This window comes from Camarhynchus parvulus, chromosome 5, assembly GCF_901933205.1.
Source record: "Camarhynchus parvulus chromosome 5, STF_HiC, whole genome shotgun sequence".
NCBI classification, from domain to species: domain Eukaryota; kingdom Metazoa; phylum Chordata; class Aves; order Passeriformes; family Thraupidae; genus Camarhynchus; species Camarhynchus parvulus.
In genome coordinates this window covers 2,449,467-2,469,627 of record NC_044575.1, presented here as the reverse complement: position 1 = coordinate 2,469,627, position 20,161 = coordinate 2,449,467, and the positions used below count along the sequence as shown (strand labels likewise).

The 20,161-nt window shown below is 37.1% G+C and overlaps 1 protein-coding gene across 1 annotated transcript in view; it reads right to left on the bottom strand.

Moving 5' to 3' along the window:
• Positions 1–2,689: 2,689 nt before the first annotated feature.
• The window catches only part of QSER1 (glutamine and serine rich 1), a 43,575-nt gene continuing 26,103 nt past the window's right edge, over positions 2,690–20,161 (bottom strand). The window contains 10 exon segments of the mRNA XM_030948869.1: positions 2,690–7,291; positions 7,293–7,376; positions 7,928–8,023; positions 9,116–9,268; positions 12,924–13,021; positions 14,365–14,502; positions 15,788–15,999; positions 16,366–16,499; positions 17,126–17,242; positions 18,289–18,584. Coding sequence (XP_030804729.1) covers positions 7,235–7,291; positions 7,293–7,376; positions 7,928–8,023; positions 9,116–9,268; positions 12,924–13,021; positions 14,365–14,502; positions 15,788–15,999; positions 16,366–16,499; positions 17,126–17,242; positions 18,289–18,584 — 1,385 coding nt within the window. The 3' untranslated portion in view covers positions 2,690–7,234.

The window sequence follows — 20,161 nt, the reverse complement described above, 5'->3', positions numbered from 1 at the left end:
ATTGTTTACCCAAAGTGATTTGTTAATAGGATTCTACTGTTTGGATTGATTGGCCAATTGGATCCACGTGTGTCATCACTGTCTGGAAACAGTCACAGGTTTTTCTTTACTATTCTTTAGTATCTCTTTAGTATGTAATTTAGTATAGCATTAGTGTAATATAGTATATATTATAGCTAGATACTTATAGCTTATACACTTATGAACTGTATACTTATAGCTGTATAGTGTATAGCTCAATGTATAGCATTTGTTCAGCTTTCTGAACCATGGAGTCAGAGCACACTATTCCCTACACTGGGGTCGCCCTGCATGGATAGGTGTTCCAGATTGCAAGGCAAGATGTTTTCCATTACCATCTGTACGGCAGGTTATCTTTTGTCAAGTGGGCAGTTTGCCTTATCTCTCTCTCTGAGTGACCACATTCACACCTCCCTCGGGAGGGGATCTCCGCTGATAACAGCCATTGAATGTCACTGCATGGCTGATAAGAACTATAACATCCCATTGTGAGATGTGAGCCCAGAGGGAGGAGCCAAGCATTGCTACCCAGATATAATCCAGGAGTTTTTGAGACACCAGCATGGCTTTTCTCCACGGGATTCCCCAGAGGAACAGCAGCTGCCTCTTCCTCCACTGGATCTTCAGAGGAAGAATACATCCTTCTCTACAGAACCCCCTTGCTCCAACAGAACCACCCCGGACACTGCAGGAGGACTGCAGCCACATTTCCAATGGGACTGCCACCAACACCCTGACCCACAGGGTGTCAGGTTGGGTTCTGACTCTGTCAGTGTTGTTCTAGCGTACTGCATTGTTTATTTTATCCTTTTATTTTTCCTTCCTATTAAAGAACTGTTATTTCCTGCTCCCATATCTTTGCCTGAGAGCCCCTTAATTTAAAATTATAGCAAGTCGGAGGGGTGGGGAGGGTTTACATTCTCAGTTTCAGGGGAGGCTCCTGCCTTCCTTAGCAGACTCCTGTCTTTCCAAACCAAGACAATAGGTGCAAGGTTCTGAGGGGTACAATGATTCCATCTAGCGACCGTGGCTCCTGCCCCACCGCAGAGCACACCTGGCCTGGGTGAGAGCACCGCTCACTCCTGAAGGGCGGCTCTGGAATGTTCCGGAGAAGTGAAATCTGTAAGAATTCCACCCTAGTGAAGTGAAATCTGTTAGGATTCCACCCTGGCCTTTCTGAAGAGCCTGGAACAATCAACAAGCTGCCAGGACAGAAGGTTCTGGCGACAAAGGGAGCATTGTCCCGGAGCTCCATGCTTCCAGTGGCGGGCCGGAATAGCGATGTGTCTGCGGGAGCACGGCGGGCAGGGCAGGGCTGGCTGAGCCTGCTGCTGCACACTGACCCCCGCTGGAACACGGGCTGCACTCGTACAGAGCTTCTGGAAAGCTCACACATTTGTATGTAAACTTGGAGATAAGACAAGCTGACCTCAGAGATGTTACGGAATTAGGATAGGTGTTGTTGAGACAGAAATGGAGTTAGAAGAGAGTTTCAAAAGATGGTTTCACAAATAAGACTAGATACTTTAGAGAAATAGAACTATAATACTTTAGATATTTAGAAATACTTTAGATATTTAGAAAAGAGTTTCAAAAGATGGTTTTACAAATAAGACTAGATACTTCAGAGAAATAGAACTATAAGCCCCCAAAGCTGCTTTACTTAGGGAAGAGCTCTAAATCCTCATTCTTCCAGAGCTTTGAACAAGCTGCCCATTTGACCTAAGCACATAATAAAACATTGATGCTCCAGCTTTTATTCAATTATCATATCACTTACCTTCTGTTGCCACAGCAGAAATATCTGATACATAAATAATGCACAGACAAATCACACTAGCAGCCAGCACAGTTAGAAAGGAAAGGATGATGCAAACCAACATAATTTTACTTAAAAGATCTTTCTATCACATGTTCTGGGAGTTTGAGAAAGCTACAACATGTACTCCCAATTATATAGTTTACAATTTCAAATAACACATGTAAATAAAAACCTCATTTATTCACAAAAACTAAAATGAAGGACCTTAGCTGCTCCTTCATTCCTGCTCATGGGCTCTGCTGCTTCCCTCTACCCTTTGGGCATCAGGTAGCTAAAATAACCCCAAAAAAACCAACCAAAATTAAGCACACACAAAGGAAAGAAAATGCCTAGTGGAACTTTTAAGAGCAAGAACCCAAGACATACTCAGGACAAATGAGAGAGTACAGCCCTGAAATGCTTTTTGCTGTTTTCCCTGACTCACCATTTATTTTTCTCCTTTATCAAAATCTTGTTCTCTGTATTTAGTCCTGTATTCTTTTTAAGAAATCAAATGAAAATAATTTTAATATGGTTTTCTCTTCTTCAGTTTCTAGAAATGAAACAAACATTTGTTAGGTTATCTATGGAAAAGGCAAATAGCTAATGCAGAGCAAGTAATTTTGATTGCCTAAGATACTTACCCACAAACTGCTGATAGTAGGAGCTGCTTTCCTTTTTTAAAAAGCTGTGTGCATTCAGCTTCTTCCTTATTCTTTTGGAAAAAAAAATCTTCAGAAATTAAAAGCTGTATCTGAAACACAGCATTGAAATCTTCAGGATTGCAACAGGACATTCTTTGCCTACCTGCTTCCCAAAGTATTTTTTTTGACAAAACAACAATCAATTGCATGGGAAAATGACTCATTTTATATTCATCTTGGTTTGGGAAGAACCTTATACAGAGGGTCATAAAAAAAATATTCCAGCCTCCAGAACCTCCTTTTTCTGCAAGAAGTTGCTCAGAGAAGGGTTGCTGTGGATGTTATGTACAATATCCACAGCATGGGATGGGGGCTCAGCCCTCTGTATGAGGGAAAAACAGTGCTAAGAATATCCAGGGTAATTCCTTGTGGCTGGGGGGCAAAAATCCCAAAACTCTGTGGAGCACCTTTTCTTCTAAGGCACACAGAGATGACATGCTTTCTAGTCCAGCAAGAAAGAGAACAAATGAAAAGACTGAAGTTCAGGTAAACCCCACCTGAATCACAGCAGCAGATTCTCTCTTGCCCCAATAGTCTGGCTCCTCACTCACCACAGCAGTGGAAGATCTGGCAGCTGTATTGTACAAATTAATTCAGAACATTTAGAACCCAGAATTAAAAAAATCCAGATCAACCAGACATGCAACATAATGGAGAAAAAAAAACCAACAAAACAAACCCAGCCACAGAACTGTATTTCTTCATGTCGCAAGCAGAAAATATAGGAAATATTCCAAATTGCCAATTTGATTCCAACAATCTTAACGTTTCAAGACTTATTATTTTAATAACAAATGACTAAGCATTATAAGGTTTTTGTTTAAAAAGTGTTTTCACTTTAATGGGTTTAGTTAATAACATCATGAATGGTACAAAACTGTCCTTTTTCACATTTCCATACATTGTATTATGGACCACCTGAAAATCTGGACTAAGAATGCATAGTGTCTCTTAATTAGCCCTAGCTTCATTTTTGCCATATGTAGAACAGATATGCAGAAAAACATGCATTTATTACCAATGACATGTTAATATTAGCTTAAATAATAAAATATGGCAGAATGTGCACTGTGAAATGCACAGGTTCATAATAGGGTAAGAGAGACCAAATGTCAAGTGCTGGCAACAAAATAAGAAATGGTTGGTGACACACTGACATTTTGTGACCATAGTATTAGCTTTCCTGCTTTAAAATTGTTTTAAATAGTAGTAAATATTTAAATAATATTTAAAATATATTTCCTATGGGAATCATTTACTTGGAAGACAGCCTGTAAGATCTGACTTTTTAAAAAGTAGTATTTCATTTTGACAATATATGAATACATTACATGCCACAGAACCTCCAAGACCCTAAAGTCCTTAGCTGTTTTCAGAAACAATTTCTCAATCCAATTTGTGTCTGATTTTTTGCTAACAAAACTTTGGGAGTAGCATCTCAAAGCAAACCTGCCTTTAAGAGCAATGCTGTATTTGAATAAAACCAAAGCCAGTGTAAATTGGGATGCCACACTAAAGGAAAGAATAGTGGAATTGAAAGCCAAATAACTCATTATGCAATTTGTTTCATTCCTGTTCTGCTAATTCATAGTCTAAGGAGGGCTTTGTTCCTTCCCAGGGCATCTTCTCTTGCAGTCAAATCAGTGCTCAATTTGCACTGTCATATTAAAGGATGAAGACCTCACTGTTACTCCAAGGGGAAAAAATCTGAGGTGTGGGTGCAGACTTCATTATCTAAAATGCAACAAAACAAAGGATTTGTGCAAAAAAAAAAAAGTAATTTGTACATTGACTTTTTCATTAAGTTTGCTTCAGTATAAAAAAACCTGTTCAATCCTACTAACAAAGCTTTGCTTTATGACCCTTCAACACACTCAAGAGTTTCATGTTTTTACTTATTCTGGTTTGGTAAATTAACAATCCAGCCACCATTTCTGCACCCCAAGACAAAGATGGAAGCTCCATTATATTAATCTTTAATAGTCTGGGGCAATGACTTTTATTCAAGACAAGTTTTTCCTGTCTTCTACAGGCACAGTGCTTGTTTAACTGGCCTTGGGAACAAAACAGCCAAAAATAAGCCAGGTCACTTTCTATGGCAGTGCAGAGCATCCTGGCCCCCACCCCCTTTTTTTTTTTTAATGGTTGTTGCTAAAATTACTTCTTTTTTAAACAGGGACAAGCTACTCCAAAAGCCTCTCATTTCTTTTTTTTTTTTTTTTTTAGCTTCTAAGGACTGAAAGCAGCTTTCTAAAGCTACTCCTAGATTAGAAAATCCAGAGTAAGTACACAGTAGTGGTAATCTTCTAGAAAGCTCAGAGAACTCTCTCAACTCTCTGCTTCATTAGGAAGGGGTGTGAGAGAGACAAAGTCTGACCAGCTCTTTACTACACCATCAAGGAGCTGATTCCATTCTTCCCTCAGTCTCTACCCTCATGATTTTTAAAACCACAGACTAGGAATTTCCAAACTGTAACGTGACCACAGAACTCTGCCTGGGCAAGTAACTCCCTGTCATCAACCTCCAGGCATTGCCAGCCATCCCAGTAAGGGATGGAAATTTGGGAATGCCCACTCGTGACTGAAGAGTGTACCAGGCACGTTTCTACTCCAGTGTGCACATTTACATTAAAATCATTTTATCTGATCTGCTGTTTGGGTTTCACCCTCTAAATTCACAGGATTGAAACCACAGAAATTCCTTACCCCCACAGCTACCCCTCTTGTCACCGTGGAAATGAATTAGCTCCATGATTGCTCTAACAATCTGCACATTCTGCCTAACCCCAAACCCACCTCCTCTCCTTGATAATTGCAGACACAGCAGTAGCACAATGTGTCATTAACACGACAGTGACCTCCCTTTTTAAAGCAAAACCACTAGGAAGAGGCTTTAAAAAAGGCAAGGGCACATAGCCATTTCTGTTCATCGTAGTCTGCACACAAATTGTGAAGGAGAATTATTGCTTTTTAAGGATGAAAAGCTTTGGAAATATGGTAAACATCCTACAAGGTTCTAAATCTAATCAGCTAAAATTCTGTACATACTTTAATATTCAAACCTCTATTTGCTTACTCAAGATCAAATAATTTCATTTTCACATCTATTCATTAAACTCTTTATAGTTCTACAGTCTAATGAATATTTAACAACTAAATAGGATCAAAACACGGGGGAAAGGTCACATGGCAATGAACATTACTTCATTTGGCCAATGAATAGTGAACCCTGCTCTCTTGGCTGAAATTAAGGCACTAAGTGGCAGTAAAAGGATAAAGGAATGAAGGGGTTTTTTTGACATTTTCTGAAAAAAGACCAACATGACTTTCTTTTTAGGACGCCAGTAGAGTACATGTCCATTCTGAATGACTCAGTAAGGCATTCTATTGGCAAATTTAAAGAAAATGTTCTCCTGATCAGAGCCCATTACATTCATTGTCTGAGTGTGACTAGTGGCACTACTAAGTGTTAACAACCTGGAAGGGGGAGAAAAGCTACAAAGATGTCTGAAGACTTGAAAGGCACCAAAAAGAGAACAGCTCTGCAACTGCCAGTTCTACAAACATTTATGTAAGCTGTGTTTAACACTGCATATAGTCTATTTTCAATCAACAATCTTTGTTGACCAAGATAAAGTGTAGTAGCTCTTCATTTAAACTCTCAGTTAATCAAGTGCTAGTTTAGTAAGAAATTTATTTTCACATACCAGAAAATAATTGCAGTGTCTAACACAACTATACTTAAAGCAAAACTAGTCTAGTATGCATTATGCATTATTCTGGTTAACACTGAAGCAAACCTGTATAAACAAAAGGGTTACCTCGAGATACATAGTTTACAATATAAAATCAACATATAAATGAATAGGATTTACTGAAAACAATGGAAAGTGTATTACAAAGATACATGTAACAATTTTAACCACAATATTTCCTCTGTGAAAAATACAACTATTAGTGAGATAAAATGTACAATTGATTTTTTTTTTCCAAAAGAAAAAAAAAACCACAGTATAAAGGAAAATATTTTTTTCTTCAAAACAGGGAAAATAGTTAAGGTCATTGTCTTTCATTACAATATAATTTGACACAAAAGCAGTCATAGGATTGCACCAACTCCATGTTCGGTCTCCCAAACATGACAATAGTAAAAGGAGTCCATAAAGCATAATGAAATTCTGGATTTTATGATGGCAATATACGTATGCAGAAACTGATGTCACTCCAGCTCTGTTCACAAAATGTACAAAACTCTAAATTTGGTGGCCAGACATGTAAAAATTAGTTCGCCCCAACGCTGACTTTTCTCTCAGTCAGGGATGGAAAAATCTGTAGTATTTTAAGTGTTGTTATCTGTTGAGCAATAAAAAAGAAAAAAAAGTATATGTAGTGCATGCTTCATCACTTGTCAAAAACATTTCTGAAAATAAAACTAAGTTATCCAATAGTTTACAAAACTGAAAATAACTCTTCAGGTTAAAAATGTGGTTAGGTTTATGTTTAGTTCCATCTCCAAAGGACTGACTTCCTTGGCAGCATCACTTTTCCTTAGCATGAGCCAAGGCACAGAGTTCCATCAAGAGAAATAAAAATGGCTATGAACAAGAATGCAGTCTGGCATTGTGAAAGAAATCAGAGCCTCTCTCTGAGCTTTCTGTTCCATCAGGTTAGTGCCGTAGAAAAATGTGGGATTTGGGACACGTTTCTGTTAGGAGCATTTCTGCTGGACACGATTCAAGAGTTCACCAAACTTTTCAAAAAGATCCTTCCACCCATTTTATGTTTTTCATGCACAGCTGCACGATCTCTTCCTGCCCTAGATCTGCACTCGTCTTCTGAACAGAAGAAATCTATTTCAAAAAGAGAAGGAGGGGGAGAGAGATGCACACACATATTAGGCTGCCAGAATTGGAGAATTTTCATTTTTATAAAAGTCTGCAGTTAAATATGAACCTTCTCTGCCAGAAAATCTTTGAGGGTAATGCCCCCCAAAATGCATTTCTTAACAACTAAGCCAGAGCTCAACTCTTGTATTTCTGCTACCTGAAATATTTCCAGCAAGGATTTGCAGAAGAAATAAAGGCACGGCATTCTAAGACCAAAAAAATCCTTTTAGATCCAAGGAGTTAAGTACACTGACAACATTTGTTTTGTTTATTTTGGACAGCAGTGAAGAACACTTCAGGGAATCCCACAAACCTTGCAAGCCCCACATCTGAATGTTCTAAGCAGCAGCTCCCATTAGGGGCAACCCATGTGGTCAGTGAAGCCTTTGCTTGCCATAAAGAATTAATTAAAATAGGAGGCCTCAATCCATACTCATTTACCAAGAATGAGAGAACAACCTCTCAAGTTGGACTCAACTCCCTCAGTGAATGCAAAGAATGAGAGCAATACTTACCTCTTCTTTACATGTTAGATATATGTGATATTTGTAATGATGGAGTGAGTGATACAAAGAATACAACTGTATTTTTTCTGGATCTACTGTAAACTCCTGCAAAAAGAACAATTATTTTAGGAAAATTCACGTTATTTACCAGGAGACATGACAGACATTTTCTTCTGTAAACAATTTTTTTCAGCAATTCAGAAATTGAGTGCTTCATTCAAATCATTATTGTGACATACCTGGCAAACTGTGATTCCCTTTATATCTTAACTATCTCCTATCTCCACTTCCCATGTTGTTTTATCAAAACCAGGTGTGAGAATTCTTTCAGTCATCCTGAATGCACTGCAAACCCAAAATGGGTATGACACACTCCTCTCAAGAAGTACTCCAAGAACTACCAAAGTTTAATCATTATTCTACCAGATTGATGGCTATCATTGCAAAAGACATAGACTTTGTGCTTGAGAAAGCTGATTTGTGCTTAAAAATTAGGTTAATTTGCCTAAAAATAGGTTAATTTGGCAAGAAATATGAGTGTGAGCTATATGTACAGGTCATTTGTCAACCCACTATTTACTGCAGGGAGATGAAGCTAAGAAAGCCAAATCTAGTTAGAGTGTTCCCCAGGAATTCTATGGAAATAATATGTGCTTCTCAAATTTTTTCCATGTGGTTTTTAATCTTTTTTTTTAATATAAGATACACAGCTTTATTCCAACATTGAAAACGAAGAATGGAACAAGACAGAGGTCAATTTTTAAGAAGTGTTATCTGATCTCAGATTTTACAGAGTTAACACTATTTTTATTAAATTTTTGATCTAGAAGCCATTGCATCATTTACTTTGCAGCAAGTGTAAGAAACTGTTATTATGATTATTATATGTTATTATTATAATATGACTTATTATTATGATCTACAGCAGCAATTGTGAAGGCAAACTATTGCTGCTAAAGCAACAGCCCAGGAAGCTGACAAACCATGTTTCACATATGAGTTATAATAATGATTTAATGTACTCCTTTAAATGTTGGATTTTAACATTCCCTTGTTACACAAAAAGCGCCTCTCTCAAAGATTTTATATTTTGATCAACCAACCAAAGCAGCTAACACGCGAAGCAGTGTTTTATATAAACGTGGTTATCACAGCACAAGTCAGATGGTGGCAGCAACAAACCCTGTGAATACTCACCTGTGCTGATTTAGTGGTTGATTTAGAAGCCCTCAGTGTTTTCTTGTTGTAAGCTTTACCATTCATTTTGATCTTAGACACAGATGTCCCTCCACACTTTGTCTTGGAATCCCGAGTGACCACTGTCAGTTCAGGAAAGTTTTCCAAAGCGTTCTTCAACAGAGCACATAAAGACAAAGGATTATGAAAAAAAAAAACAATAGTGGCCACATTGGTGATAAATTGCCCTTTCTTCTTTGAAAAGATTAGAGTGCAGCCTACTAGGAAAAAATTTATTCATACACAAAACCTGATAAAGCGTCTTTATCAGATTATACAACCAAATCTGGTTTGGAAAGCATGACTACCTGCTCCTGACTACTGTAATTTTTCAAGACCAGCAGATCCTTTCACTGTACATCAGATTAACATCTGTGATTCTCTCACTAGAAAGAGAAGGGGGAAAAAAGCTCCACAGGACAATTTTTAACTTCTAAATTGCTTTCTATTCAATTTCTACCCAAGAATTTCTAAGGCTAAGTTACTTGAAGATCTCTATGTATTTCATGCATAGTCAGGCACGTGGAGATTGGATGCCTAAATATCTTCATAGGTTTTGTCCCAGATTTTGCAAATGACAAACTAATTGCATATCATCAGATCTGTAAGGCAGAAAAGCTTATGCCCAGTGAAGTAGAAGGCTGGTTCAAAAAAGTACGAGTTGAAGACATTTTAACTCATGAGAGTGAACTGCATTTCTGTCAGCTTCAATTCTACATTATTTGCATGAGTAAATTTGAATCCAATTTTGTTGAACAAATACAGCATTATGTTAGCAGCTGCTTTGAAATAGTCCTGCTATGCTACATAATCTGGCCCTCAAAAATATGTTTCACATTAAATAAACATACATCTTTGTATTACACTCCACCATGAGGCAGAAAAATACACATATGGAAAAATGAATTAATGCAGCTTAAGGACCTTACTGGGACTATTGGTTAAAATATGAAGTGGACTCCATTTTTATATTTTCTTTTAATAAACAGTACCGGACTAGAACAACCTCCCCTGCCTATAATTTATTCGCTCTTTACCTATATCAGCCATTTTTTACTTTATTAAGCAAACCTCTCAGTAAACAGCTACTAAATCTCCTGCACAGTGGTAGCAGGAACCTTGACCAGCCAATCTGTGCATATCCAGTCTTCCTTGCAATACTTCCAAAGTGGAACAACTTACACAGGTTTGAATTATTTAGTTTTGCTATCCACTAAAACAGCCTTCCTCAAGGCTGATTTGGAGTGTCAAGGGGCTCTGGCCTCCTCTGGAGAATTCCTAAGAACCAGAACAATTCCATGGCCACACCACCAGCCCACACCAGACAAATGTGAACTGGAATGAAGAAGTAAATACTAGTGATGACTGCATCTTTTGGATGATCATCCCAAAATGTTCTCCAAATGCCACATTGTTATTTTCAAATGAAGTTTACATATTTCAGCTGGGATGCTTCACTTACTGATCTTCAACTAAAGCAACAATAATATTTCATAATTTTGTTTGTAACAACTATTAGCCAAAGGATGCAATGGACTGTTAGAACGACAAAAAATGTTACAGGCAAAACTACCAAACACTGACTGCTAACTTCAGTGTCTGCTTTGGTTTGTAATTCAGTGCTAACATATCCCATATTAACTGTATCCAGTGGAAAAATAGTATTAAATTCATCCATGCCTACCAATGCAAAACAGTAAAAACATTCAAACTGAATGGTATCAGTGAATGACAAATGAGGTGGAACAGAAACCTTCTGTATCTTAAAGAGCATCAGACACATTTTCCTAACCAACACCAGCACTTATGATGACAAGTAGGCTTTTCATTTTTATCCAAGACATCAACCCAAGGATGGCACCAAGTTGGCATTGTCACATCAGAAGAAAAACAGAAAAGGTTTTCTGTCCTGCAGATGACATCACAAGCAGATCCCTTCCTTACACCCATGAACTCCATTAACATCTTGGAGATGATATGATGGAATACAGTCTGAAGTTAACTTCAGAGATATGGTACATAATCTGCTGCTAAGTGAACACACAGCAAAGCTATTGTATTCACTATGAAGTCCAGCTTAATTACATGCTGGAATTCATGTTGGTATTACAGAGAATTATAGTAGCTTTTCCCCCTTAAACTGGGAAAAAAAATCAAGCGTGACTACCTCTCACTTTTTGTGTACTGTGAATGTAACTGAAATTCTACAAATTTCTATTTTCCCTTAACTGGTCTATCTTCTCTGCACAGACAGGCCAAAAAGAGGTATCTGTATTAATAACCATTAACACAAAATTCTTACCATGACAAAAAAACAAGAAATGGAGGGTTAACACATGCTACCTCTCTGAGGCTCTGTGAAATGACACAGCCCACCCCAGGCCTTTTTACTGTAAGGAGGAAGCCACAATAATTCTGTTCAAGGAGGTACAAATTGTTCAGCTGTTGGGAAAACACCATAACTAACATTTAAAAAGTTCAAGAATCATGTGAATTGCAGTTGTTTCTCTGGTTGATGGTGGTCTCCTCCCTGAAACAAAGCCCCCTTATGTCCCACAGAATTTACCAGACATGGAATGGGGGAAAAGGTTTCATGATGGAAAAGAGCAGAACTTTCAAGTCTGTTATTATCTCCCTCCTCACCTAGCTGTCAGATATAAGCTCACAGCAGTATAAAGAACAGCACTCATTCTCCAAGTGTCTCTGTGCTGTGGGACAGTACAGAGGAAAGGGGGACAGGGAAAGTGAGGCAAAGAACAAGTTTGGTGATGGTGTTCATAGTCAGGCCTGCTTTACTGTTGTTGGCCTCAAAACTGTTACAAGAACAAACCATAAGTCTGATTACAGACACTGACAAAAAGGTGTCTTATTCCCAAGCAGCAGGACAAGAGAAAATGGGATTTTTAGAGTGGGTATTACAAAAGATTTCCTCACCAGGAAGGTTATGAAGTACCAGAACAGGCTGCCCAGGGAAGCAGTGGAGTCACCATCCCTGGAGGTCTCTGAGACATGTGCAGCAGATGTGGTGGCACTTCGGGGCAGGGTTTAGTGGTGGACTTGGCAGTGCTGGGTTAACAGCTGGAATTGATCTTTTCTAACCTACATGAGTGAAAATCACCTTCCTGCACTTGCAAGCTCTGCATTGTTGCTTGGAGGGTGGGTGGGAACAGTGGGAAGCACAGTGATTATCCTCCTGTTTACCTTCTCTCTACTGAGATGGTAGGCTTCTCTCTTCCCTGGCCACATCCAGACCTGTTTTTTTATTACCACGTCAAAGCTGCTGTAATATGGGCTTGTTATCCACACTTTTCTCAACCTTCCATGCTGAAGATACATGAAAGAGGACACAAATGAGTTGTTCTTGCATCCCTCTGTCCTGGTTTTAAACTCCTCTGATCATGTTCTCTACTTCAAAGAGGTTCAGACATCTGCTCCACAGCATAGCAATTCCATGTAAGTTTATTTTTAGGCAATACAATCACTTAACCAAAAGCTCTAGAAGGACAGGAAACAGATTTTCTTTTGGCAAACTTGAAAAGCTTAAAGGAAAAAATGCTTGAGAATGAACCAGAAAGCATAGGGAGCAAAACTAGAACTTCACCTTTGCAGTATGAACTCCTCCATCCCAAAATGTTCTCCAAATGCCACATACAAGCACTAAATTTATAACTGCTGCTCCAAATGAGTTTTAAGCTGTGCCTGCATGGTATGAATTCAGTGATTTACCCAGATCACCACTTTCAAAAGCCTAGAATTTGAAAGCGAGTACCTTGAAAGCGTGATCCAAGCGCAATTTGGACAGCAGCCTTTTCCTGTTGTCATTCAGCATTCCATCAATCTTTCTCATGTGAGGCAAAAGCAGCTCATCTAAAAGACACATCAAAAACCCACAGCAGTTGATTATTAAGAGATGCACAATAATGAGGTTCATATTCATTCTATGTTTTGACCCATTAATATACAATGTGGAAAGTACAAAATAAAGCAATTGGCACATAATCTAATTTCAAATGTGAGAGAAAAATCTTTTTTTTTTTTATCAGCCCACTAAGCTGGTGTAGATAGTATGAAGTTTAATTTCTGACTGGAATCCTGCTCCTTCTCCAAGTTTCCTTTGCTGCAAGGATAAATTCAGATAGAGCAATACACAGTATAAATATTAGAGACAATTTTACACCAATTCCTAGATAATCCTTTTCTGTGCAATACAGCTGGCAGTTTTATGAAGACAAGTAGGTGGTTTTGACATTTGTTATTCCATTTTACAAGAAATGGTCCTGCTGGCATTTATAACAAAAAAAAAAAAAAAAAAATTGAGGAAAGTGCTTACTGATAAAAGTTATCTGATAAACCACTGTGAATTGAAAAATATACAGCTGAACATAGGCATGTGGCCAGGAATGAAAATTTACAGCTCAGTATGGAGCATTTTTATTTATAAAGTCAATTACTTTGATTTTAGTGGGACTACTGACAGAATGCATGGGTCTGAAATCTTGAGACAAGTGTGCACTGATGCACACGCAGATCAAGAGAGGCAGCAGAGCAGAGGCTAGAAAAGATTTTTTAAAACACAGTCAAACACAATATAGTACAAAACAACAGCTTGCACCTAAATAATACATGAAAAGATTTCTCTTTTGGAACCTTTATCTTTGAACGTGAGTGTTTTACTAAATTTTGAGAAATAGGAGTTTTGACAAATAGGAGTTTTGTACCCTGGAGTTTACTAGGATAAACAAATCCAAATATTTCGTCTTCAAAGAAAAAGTGTGCATTAATATAATTTTATTTGATCAGGATTTCAGAGTTTTAAAAGCTGAATTTTTAATAGTAGGAGGAATCATATCTGCTTATAGTTATATGCCTATTTCTTCACAAGAAAGCAAACAGACTTGAAACTCTAAATTTAAATAAATCTTTGCTAAGGTTTGAAGTACAGTAACTGCAGGAACAAATAGCTAGATTCTGACATTCACAGCAAAATTCTAATGCAGCAAAGAAGATAAAACAGTATTTCCAAGTTACTTTGACTGTTCAAAGAGATAATGCAAATATATATATATATACACATAACGTGTAGATTCTTCAGTTGAGATTGTGTAACTCGAATTTTGTCATGTTTGTGGGTTTTTTTAAAAGAACACTTGCTTTACTGATTAATAACCTTAAAATCTAGTAAGAACACACAAGTGTTAAACATACTGTACCATTGCTCTTTTCCAAGGCTTGCATGGTGTCTGGATCCAAGGCAATGCTCACAAGCAACTCCATGTAGCTCTTGAAAGTCTCTTTCATAGCTCTTGTATTCAAAAAACGAGTAACAAGTGGAGCTGGAGGTACAACCTCTGAAAAGTCAACAGCACAGAATGATTTTTTTCCCTTCAATATCCTAAAAACACTTGTGTTTTTCAAAACTGAAGGTTTCTCTCTTAAAACACAAGTGACCCCTACTGGTACCCCAAGAGATGAAAATTCAGTGCAGTCTATTGCAATAAACTATTTACACATCAAAAACAGGGGCAGACACCAAATATGGTACAAATAGTTCAATTTTTAACTGTCAGTATTTAGATTATATTTTAAGGAATGAAAACATTTTCCTATTAGTGTAGATGAAAGTTCAGAGAAACAGGGTCATTTATAAATTCAGCCAGGTGAAGCACCCTAAGTGCCCTAATTTTCACATCAAGGCAAGTACCTCCCAAAATTGCAAAATTTGAAATCATCCAACAGGAAAAAGAATTTTTGAGTACTAATGATGTCACCTAGGAGCCTGCATACCATTGAATCAATCACACCTCATTTTTAAACTCACAAAAAAGAAGGTATTTATTTCAAAGGTGCTGTCCTCACAGAGGCAGTGTGCCAGTACACCAGTGATGGTGTATCTACATTTAAAAGTCACCAGGATGCTTTAGAAATGCAGCAATAATAAAGTATGAGCAATACACAGCTTTGTTTCAAACATACAGGAAATAGAAGCCTGCAAAATGCACTGTAAATCTGCTAGCAAAGGTAACTCTTATAAACACTGTAAACTTCAGAAATCCCTTTTTCTTCTGGAGAGCTCCTGCAAACGTTGAATCTCAATGTTCTATCAATGTCTTAATAGCAAATCAGCTCAGCAGGCTACATTTGAACAGCTGGCATTCAGACAAGCAATGGAGCAGCCAAAAAGTCAACTGCTTTTTCCCCTTGGTTCTGAAAAAAAACCAGCAGCATCTGAATTCTACCCACATCTGCATGCAGGCAAACGCTACAGCAATGTTATTTTAGACATGACATTCAGTTGCAATGGCAAACTAATGAAGAATCTCATTCTTAAATTGTATTCAAAAAACAAATTGGTTTCTCCTCCTACAATTGTACCCATCACAGACAGCAAGTGGCAAAATATGTACTCACGTAGATAAACTACATTTGAAATAAAATCAGTTGTACACATTTGCTTAAACACCAACAGCAACTGAAAAGTTTTAAGAAACTCATTTTACATGGCACTGTTGGATTTCATATTTTCTTTCTGAGGCTTGTACAGAAAAATATGCAAGATCAAACAATGTAATTTTATAATACTCTTCTCAGTTCAGTTCAAAAGGACCTGAGTGCCAGCAATGGTATCTCACTCACCATCTTCTTCACTCTGGGCCTCAGGTGAAGAATCAGACTGGGAAGATGAAAATTCTTCTTTCCACTTTTTCCTTTTCTTTGGTGGTGGTTCAGCCTTTACCTTTGGCTGTTTAGCTTTGGGTTTCACAGAAGAGACTTTTGTTGCTGCTGGTTTTGGTGTTGGTGGATCAGGGGGTTTGATGTTGCTATTACTAGGTTTGCAGTGAATCGTTCTGCAATATTATGAGGAGAATGTTTATGAATATAATTAACTAACTACCAAAGTCCACAGGATATGAGAAAACAACACACAGAAAATTAAAATCATTACACTAGCAGGCTTGTAGGGCAAAGGATGACATAGAAACAGCATGTAGAACCCTAACACCTCCAAAATAATTGATTATGGAACAGAATAGAGTAAGGAAGACAAGGCAGTAATTTATATTTAATTTCCTAAAGCAAACCAGACAGTTCTCAGTTTCCATACTAAAGCACAATTAATACACTTGAAAGTTATAACTCCTGTTTATTTCAACAGGTGTGGCCTTAATATTAAAACAATACAGCAAAATGAAAAACAAATTGAAATAAAATACCTTGCTGACTGCACAGGCTTGATTCGTGGTTTTTTTGAGCATACTCTGACATATTCCTTTTTGTTTGCATTTTCAACAAACTTCACATACACTCGTTTGTATTTTGTCTTTGCATCCCCAAAGTACCCAAGATACTAAAAGCAAAAAAAAAGCCAAACCACAAGTGTTTATGTTAAGCAAAATTTGTCAGTTTTAACAAGTAAAAGTTTCAATACTAAAGAAAAAAATCAGTTTAAACTCCCCCATGTTTAAATACAACAAGCCACTCTACAGCATTTATAATTTAAACAAAATTCTCCATCATATTGCCAGATAATAATTAAAACTGAAGACAATAAGGTAAGGGGAGGTGCTCTGGCCTTCTTTTTTTCCCTTTCTTTTATTCTCCACATGTGTTATCCCAAAAGCATTATCTGCCTGGCAAAAGCCTGCCTGTTAAAATTGTATCCTCTCTGTATCACTCCTGTTGCAGAAAGCAGTTGGTTCACAAGCTTTTTTCCACTGATTTTATTCTGGTCAGGAAAACTTGTTCCTTTACAAAAGGTATCAAAGTGATATCAAAATGATATCAAAGACCTCGTGCTAGAAAGCAGAAAATCAGTCCGTGGATGTCTTTAGGGAGAATTTGAGCTGGAGGGGGTTTTCCCCTCTAGGATGATTGCTAAGAATGTATGCCAGAATTATATTCAATTTAGTCTCCTAGCCTTGCATGAAGGAAAGCAGCTCTCATGAGGCTTCCCAAGGAATTCTGAGGACTCACACTGTTAGTAGCAGCAAACTCTCTGTGGCCGTCACGCACTTCAGGAACAAACTTCTGCAATAAAGCCTTCTGTACTTTCCAGATAGCTGGAGGCTCTTTTCCTGTCTGCAAAGCAACCTGGAAGAACATAAAAATTGTTTGCTAAAAGCAGTGCTTATTTTTCTTCCAGAAATGTGCTTGTGCATCATGTTTTCTGAGGAAGTAACCCAAGGATAAAATGTAAAGAGTTCATTTAAAATCCCAACACTGTTGTTATTAAGTCCTGTTTACATCAAGGCAAGTTTGTAATTATCAGCTTGAATGAGAATTTTCTGTAGATCCTACAAACAAACTACTAACTCAAAGAAAACCTTTGGAAAATGCAGTCAAACACTCATTACTTTTTCATGACACCTGAACTAACAAACTTAAAATTCAAAATAACTCCTAACATACCTTAATCCCTTTTATAAGTGACAAGGGAATATTTGAAACTGATAACACTTGTCTTGTGTGACAAAGCAGCATTACTTAATTTAAAACTGCACCTTAAGAGGACGAGCACAGAGACAAGTAATCAAAAATATTAGAAATTTTCTAACAGTAAGAACATTGCTGGCTATGATAGCAACAAAAAGAAAGGTCAACACGCAGAATAATTAAAATGGTGAAGCAACAAAACCAAACCAAACAATCAAAGACAACAAGGAAATTCACATAAACTCATGTGAAGAGTTGCACTGGTTGCTTATGGCAATAATTTCTTGTTGAAATACAAAGCAGAACCTCCTACAAAGAATCAGAAGCCAATTCCATTCAAGTTCTTTTGCAAAGTTTCACTTGAAAGTCTACTCCTATCTTAAAAAAAAAAAAGTAGTCAAGAGCCTTTGAAAAATTTATGCTGTTCAATATTAAAACAGGTAATTCCAAGTTCTAACAGAAGTTACCAGCACACAGATTTACTTTGTTATGTATGTAGCATAAAATGGGTCATGTACATTCAAAACATGTTTGCAATCTGCACTGGAAAGACACCTTTAAGGCATTTTGGCAGCAATCAGGGAATATTAGAATAGAAAGAGAAAACTAATCTGCAGCCTTTCCTCTTCTGGTAGTTCCTTGAGGCTAAATTCATATGCAGGGGTTTTGTGCTGTGTTTCCCCCCCAGCAAATATTCAGATTACCTTTAGTGTCTCTATATCTTCAATCTTCACTACAAATTCATCACGTTCTCTGTACATCCCCTCTCCTTCACTGTCCATATTCTCCTCATCAGTACATCCTTCTATTGCAACAGTCTCCTGCATTTTTGCCAATTGTTCTGAAGTCACAGCATCCTGTTGAGCTACTTTTAAGGGGTCAGCTGGATTCATTTTCTCCTGCACATTGCCTACAGGAGCAGCTGTCTGTGGAGATTCCTGCTTTACTACAGCACTGGTGGTGGTGGCAGCAGCAGTAACAACTGTCACTTTTTCAGTTTCTGAAGAAAAAAATCCAAATTTCAGTTAAATTATCAAGGATTAGCAATGTAATATGGAGCTAGGCTTCTTTTCTTTTCTGTTACAATTTATATTAAAAGCAACTATTCTAGGAAAAACACCTGTTCTAGGAGTTAAAATAGAAGCAGTATTTGACCACAACTAAATCTTAAACAAAACCGGAATACTGTAGCTAATATACCTCTGTTTGTATTAAACTGCTACATCTGTTAGCATCTGGAATTAACAAAACTGAATGCTTTGGAAAACAATTTGATAGTTACAAACATGATCACCAGGTAATACTGCCGTACTTTGTGACAATAAGCAAATACAACAGTAAAGGTTACAACACTGAATCTTGTTATCTGCTGATAAATCTTTGAAATTGGATTGCAGAAAGAGAAATACACATGAAATATGAAAATACTTTCTGTGTGACTTTTGGACATTTATAATTTATATCTTGTGATAATGTAACTGGAAGTTCCAGATTAAAACTTTAGCAATAGCCTAATGACTTTTAATATTAACAGAGGTGAGCAATGAGAACTGATGATACAAAACAAAGAAGGGAAAAGAACATTCCTTTCCTCCTCTATTCCAAAGATCCAAAGAGAAGTCCCACCTTTCAAAATTATTCTTTCCCACCTGAAAAAAATTAGAATCCTTTTTAGATATTACTTTACAATCTTCCATGCATGTTAGTTTTAACATGGACTTGCTGATCTAAAAGAAATCAAGTTGTATTAACTATAACACAATTACTGGTATCACTCAGGAAACCTAAACCACTTCACAGCTTTGTTACAATCACTGCTAATTGTTGACTTTTTCACTTGAAAAATTATACAAAAGATATAATGTAACATATTTTAACAAAAGTGACTCCAAACAAATGAGTTAAATGTCAAATTAATGTGTCAATACAAAAGCTATATACCTAAGTGAAGATTCATTAAATCCATTCAATAAAATCGTTAATTTTGAATGTGAAATGTGTTCTTCCAGATACATAACCTCACATTATTGAAATATGTTCTATTTCTTCAGTGAGAGAGAGCTCTGACAGCTTTAATTAGCCATTATTAGTTGCTCAGGTATATTTACATATTTGTCAGAACAGCAGATAAATGTACATGTACTACTTAATACCATCAACAAAAGACTATGTTTTAGTATCTGTCTGTCTATACTTATTTGCAAAAACAGACAGAAAAGGGTATTACCAGAAAACTTGCAAAACACCAGCAAGAAAGGAAGAAAGATGTCATGGTTAAGCATCTTGTACAAACAATCTTGTGTGTCACAAAACAGGAAGGTGAATTCAAGAAATTGGTGACATAAATTTTACATCCTTATGGATAACAAAGAAGATACAATCATATCCTAAAAGAAATCACTGCAAATAAAACACTAATGGAAATGCTCACTAATGGAAATGCTCACCCAACAAAAAAAACACCAAACATTTGAAATATTTCTTTGGACACTGTACACAGAAATGGCTTACTAAAATTAACGAACTTCAGCAAGAGGCTCATGCCTTGGCACTGTCCAGATTTCAGCTTTCTGGTAA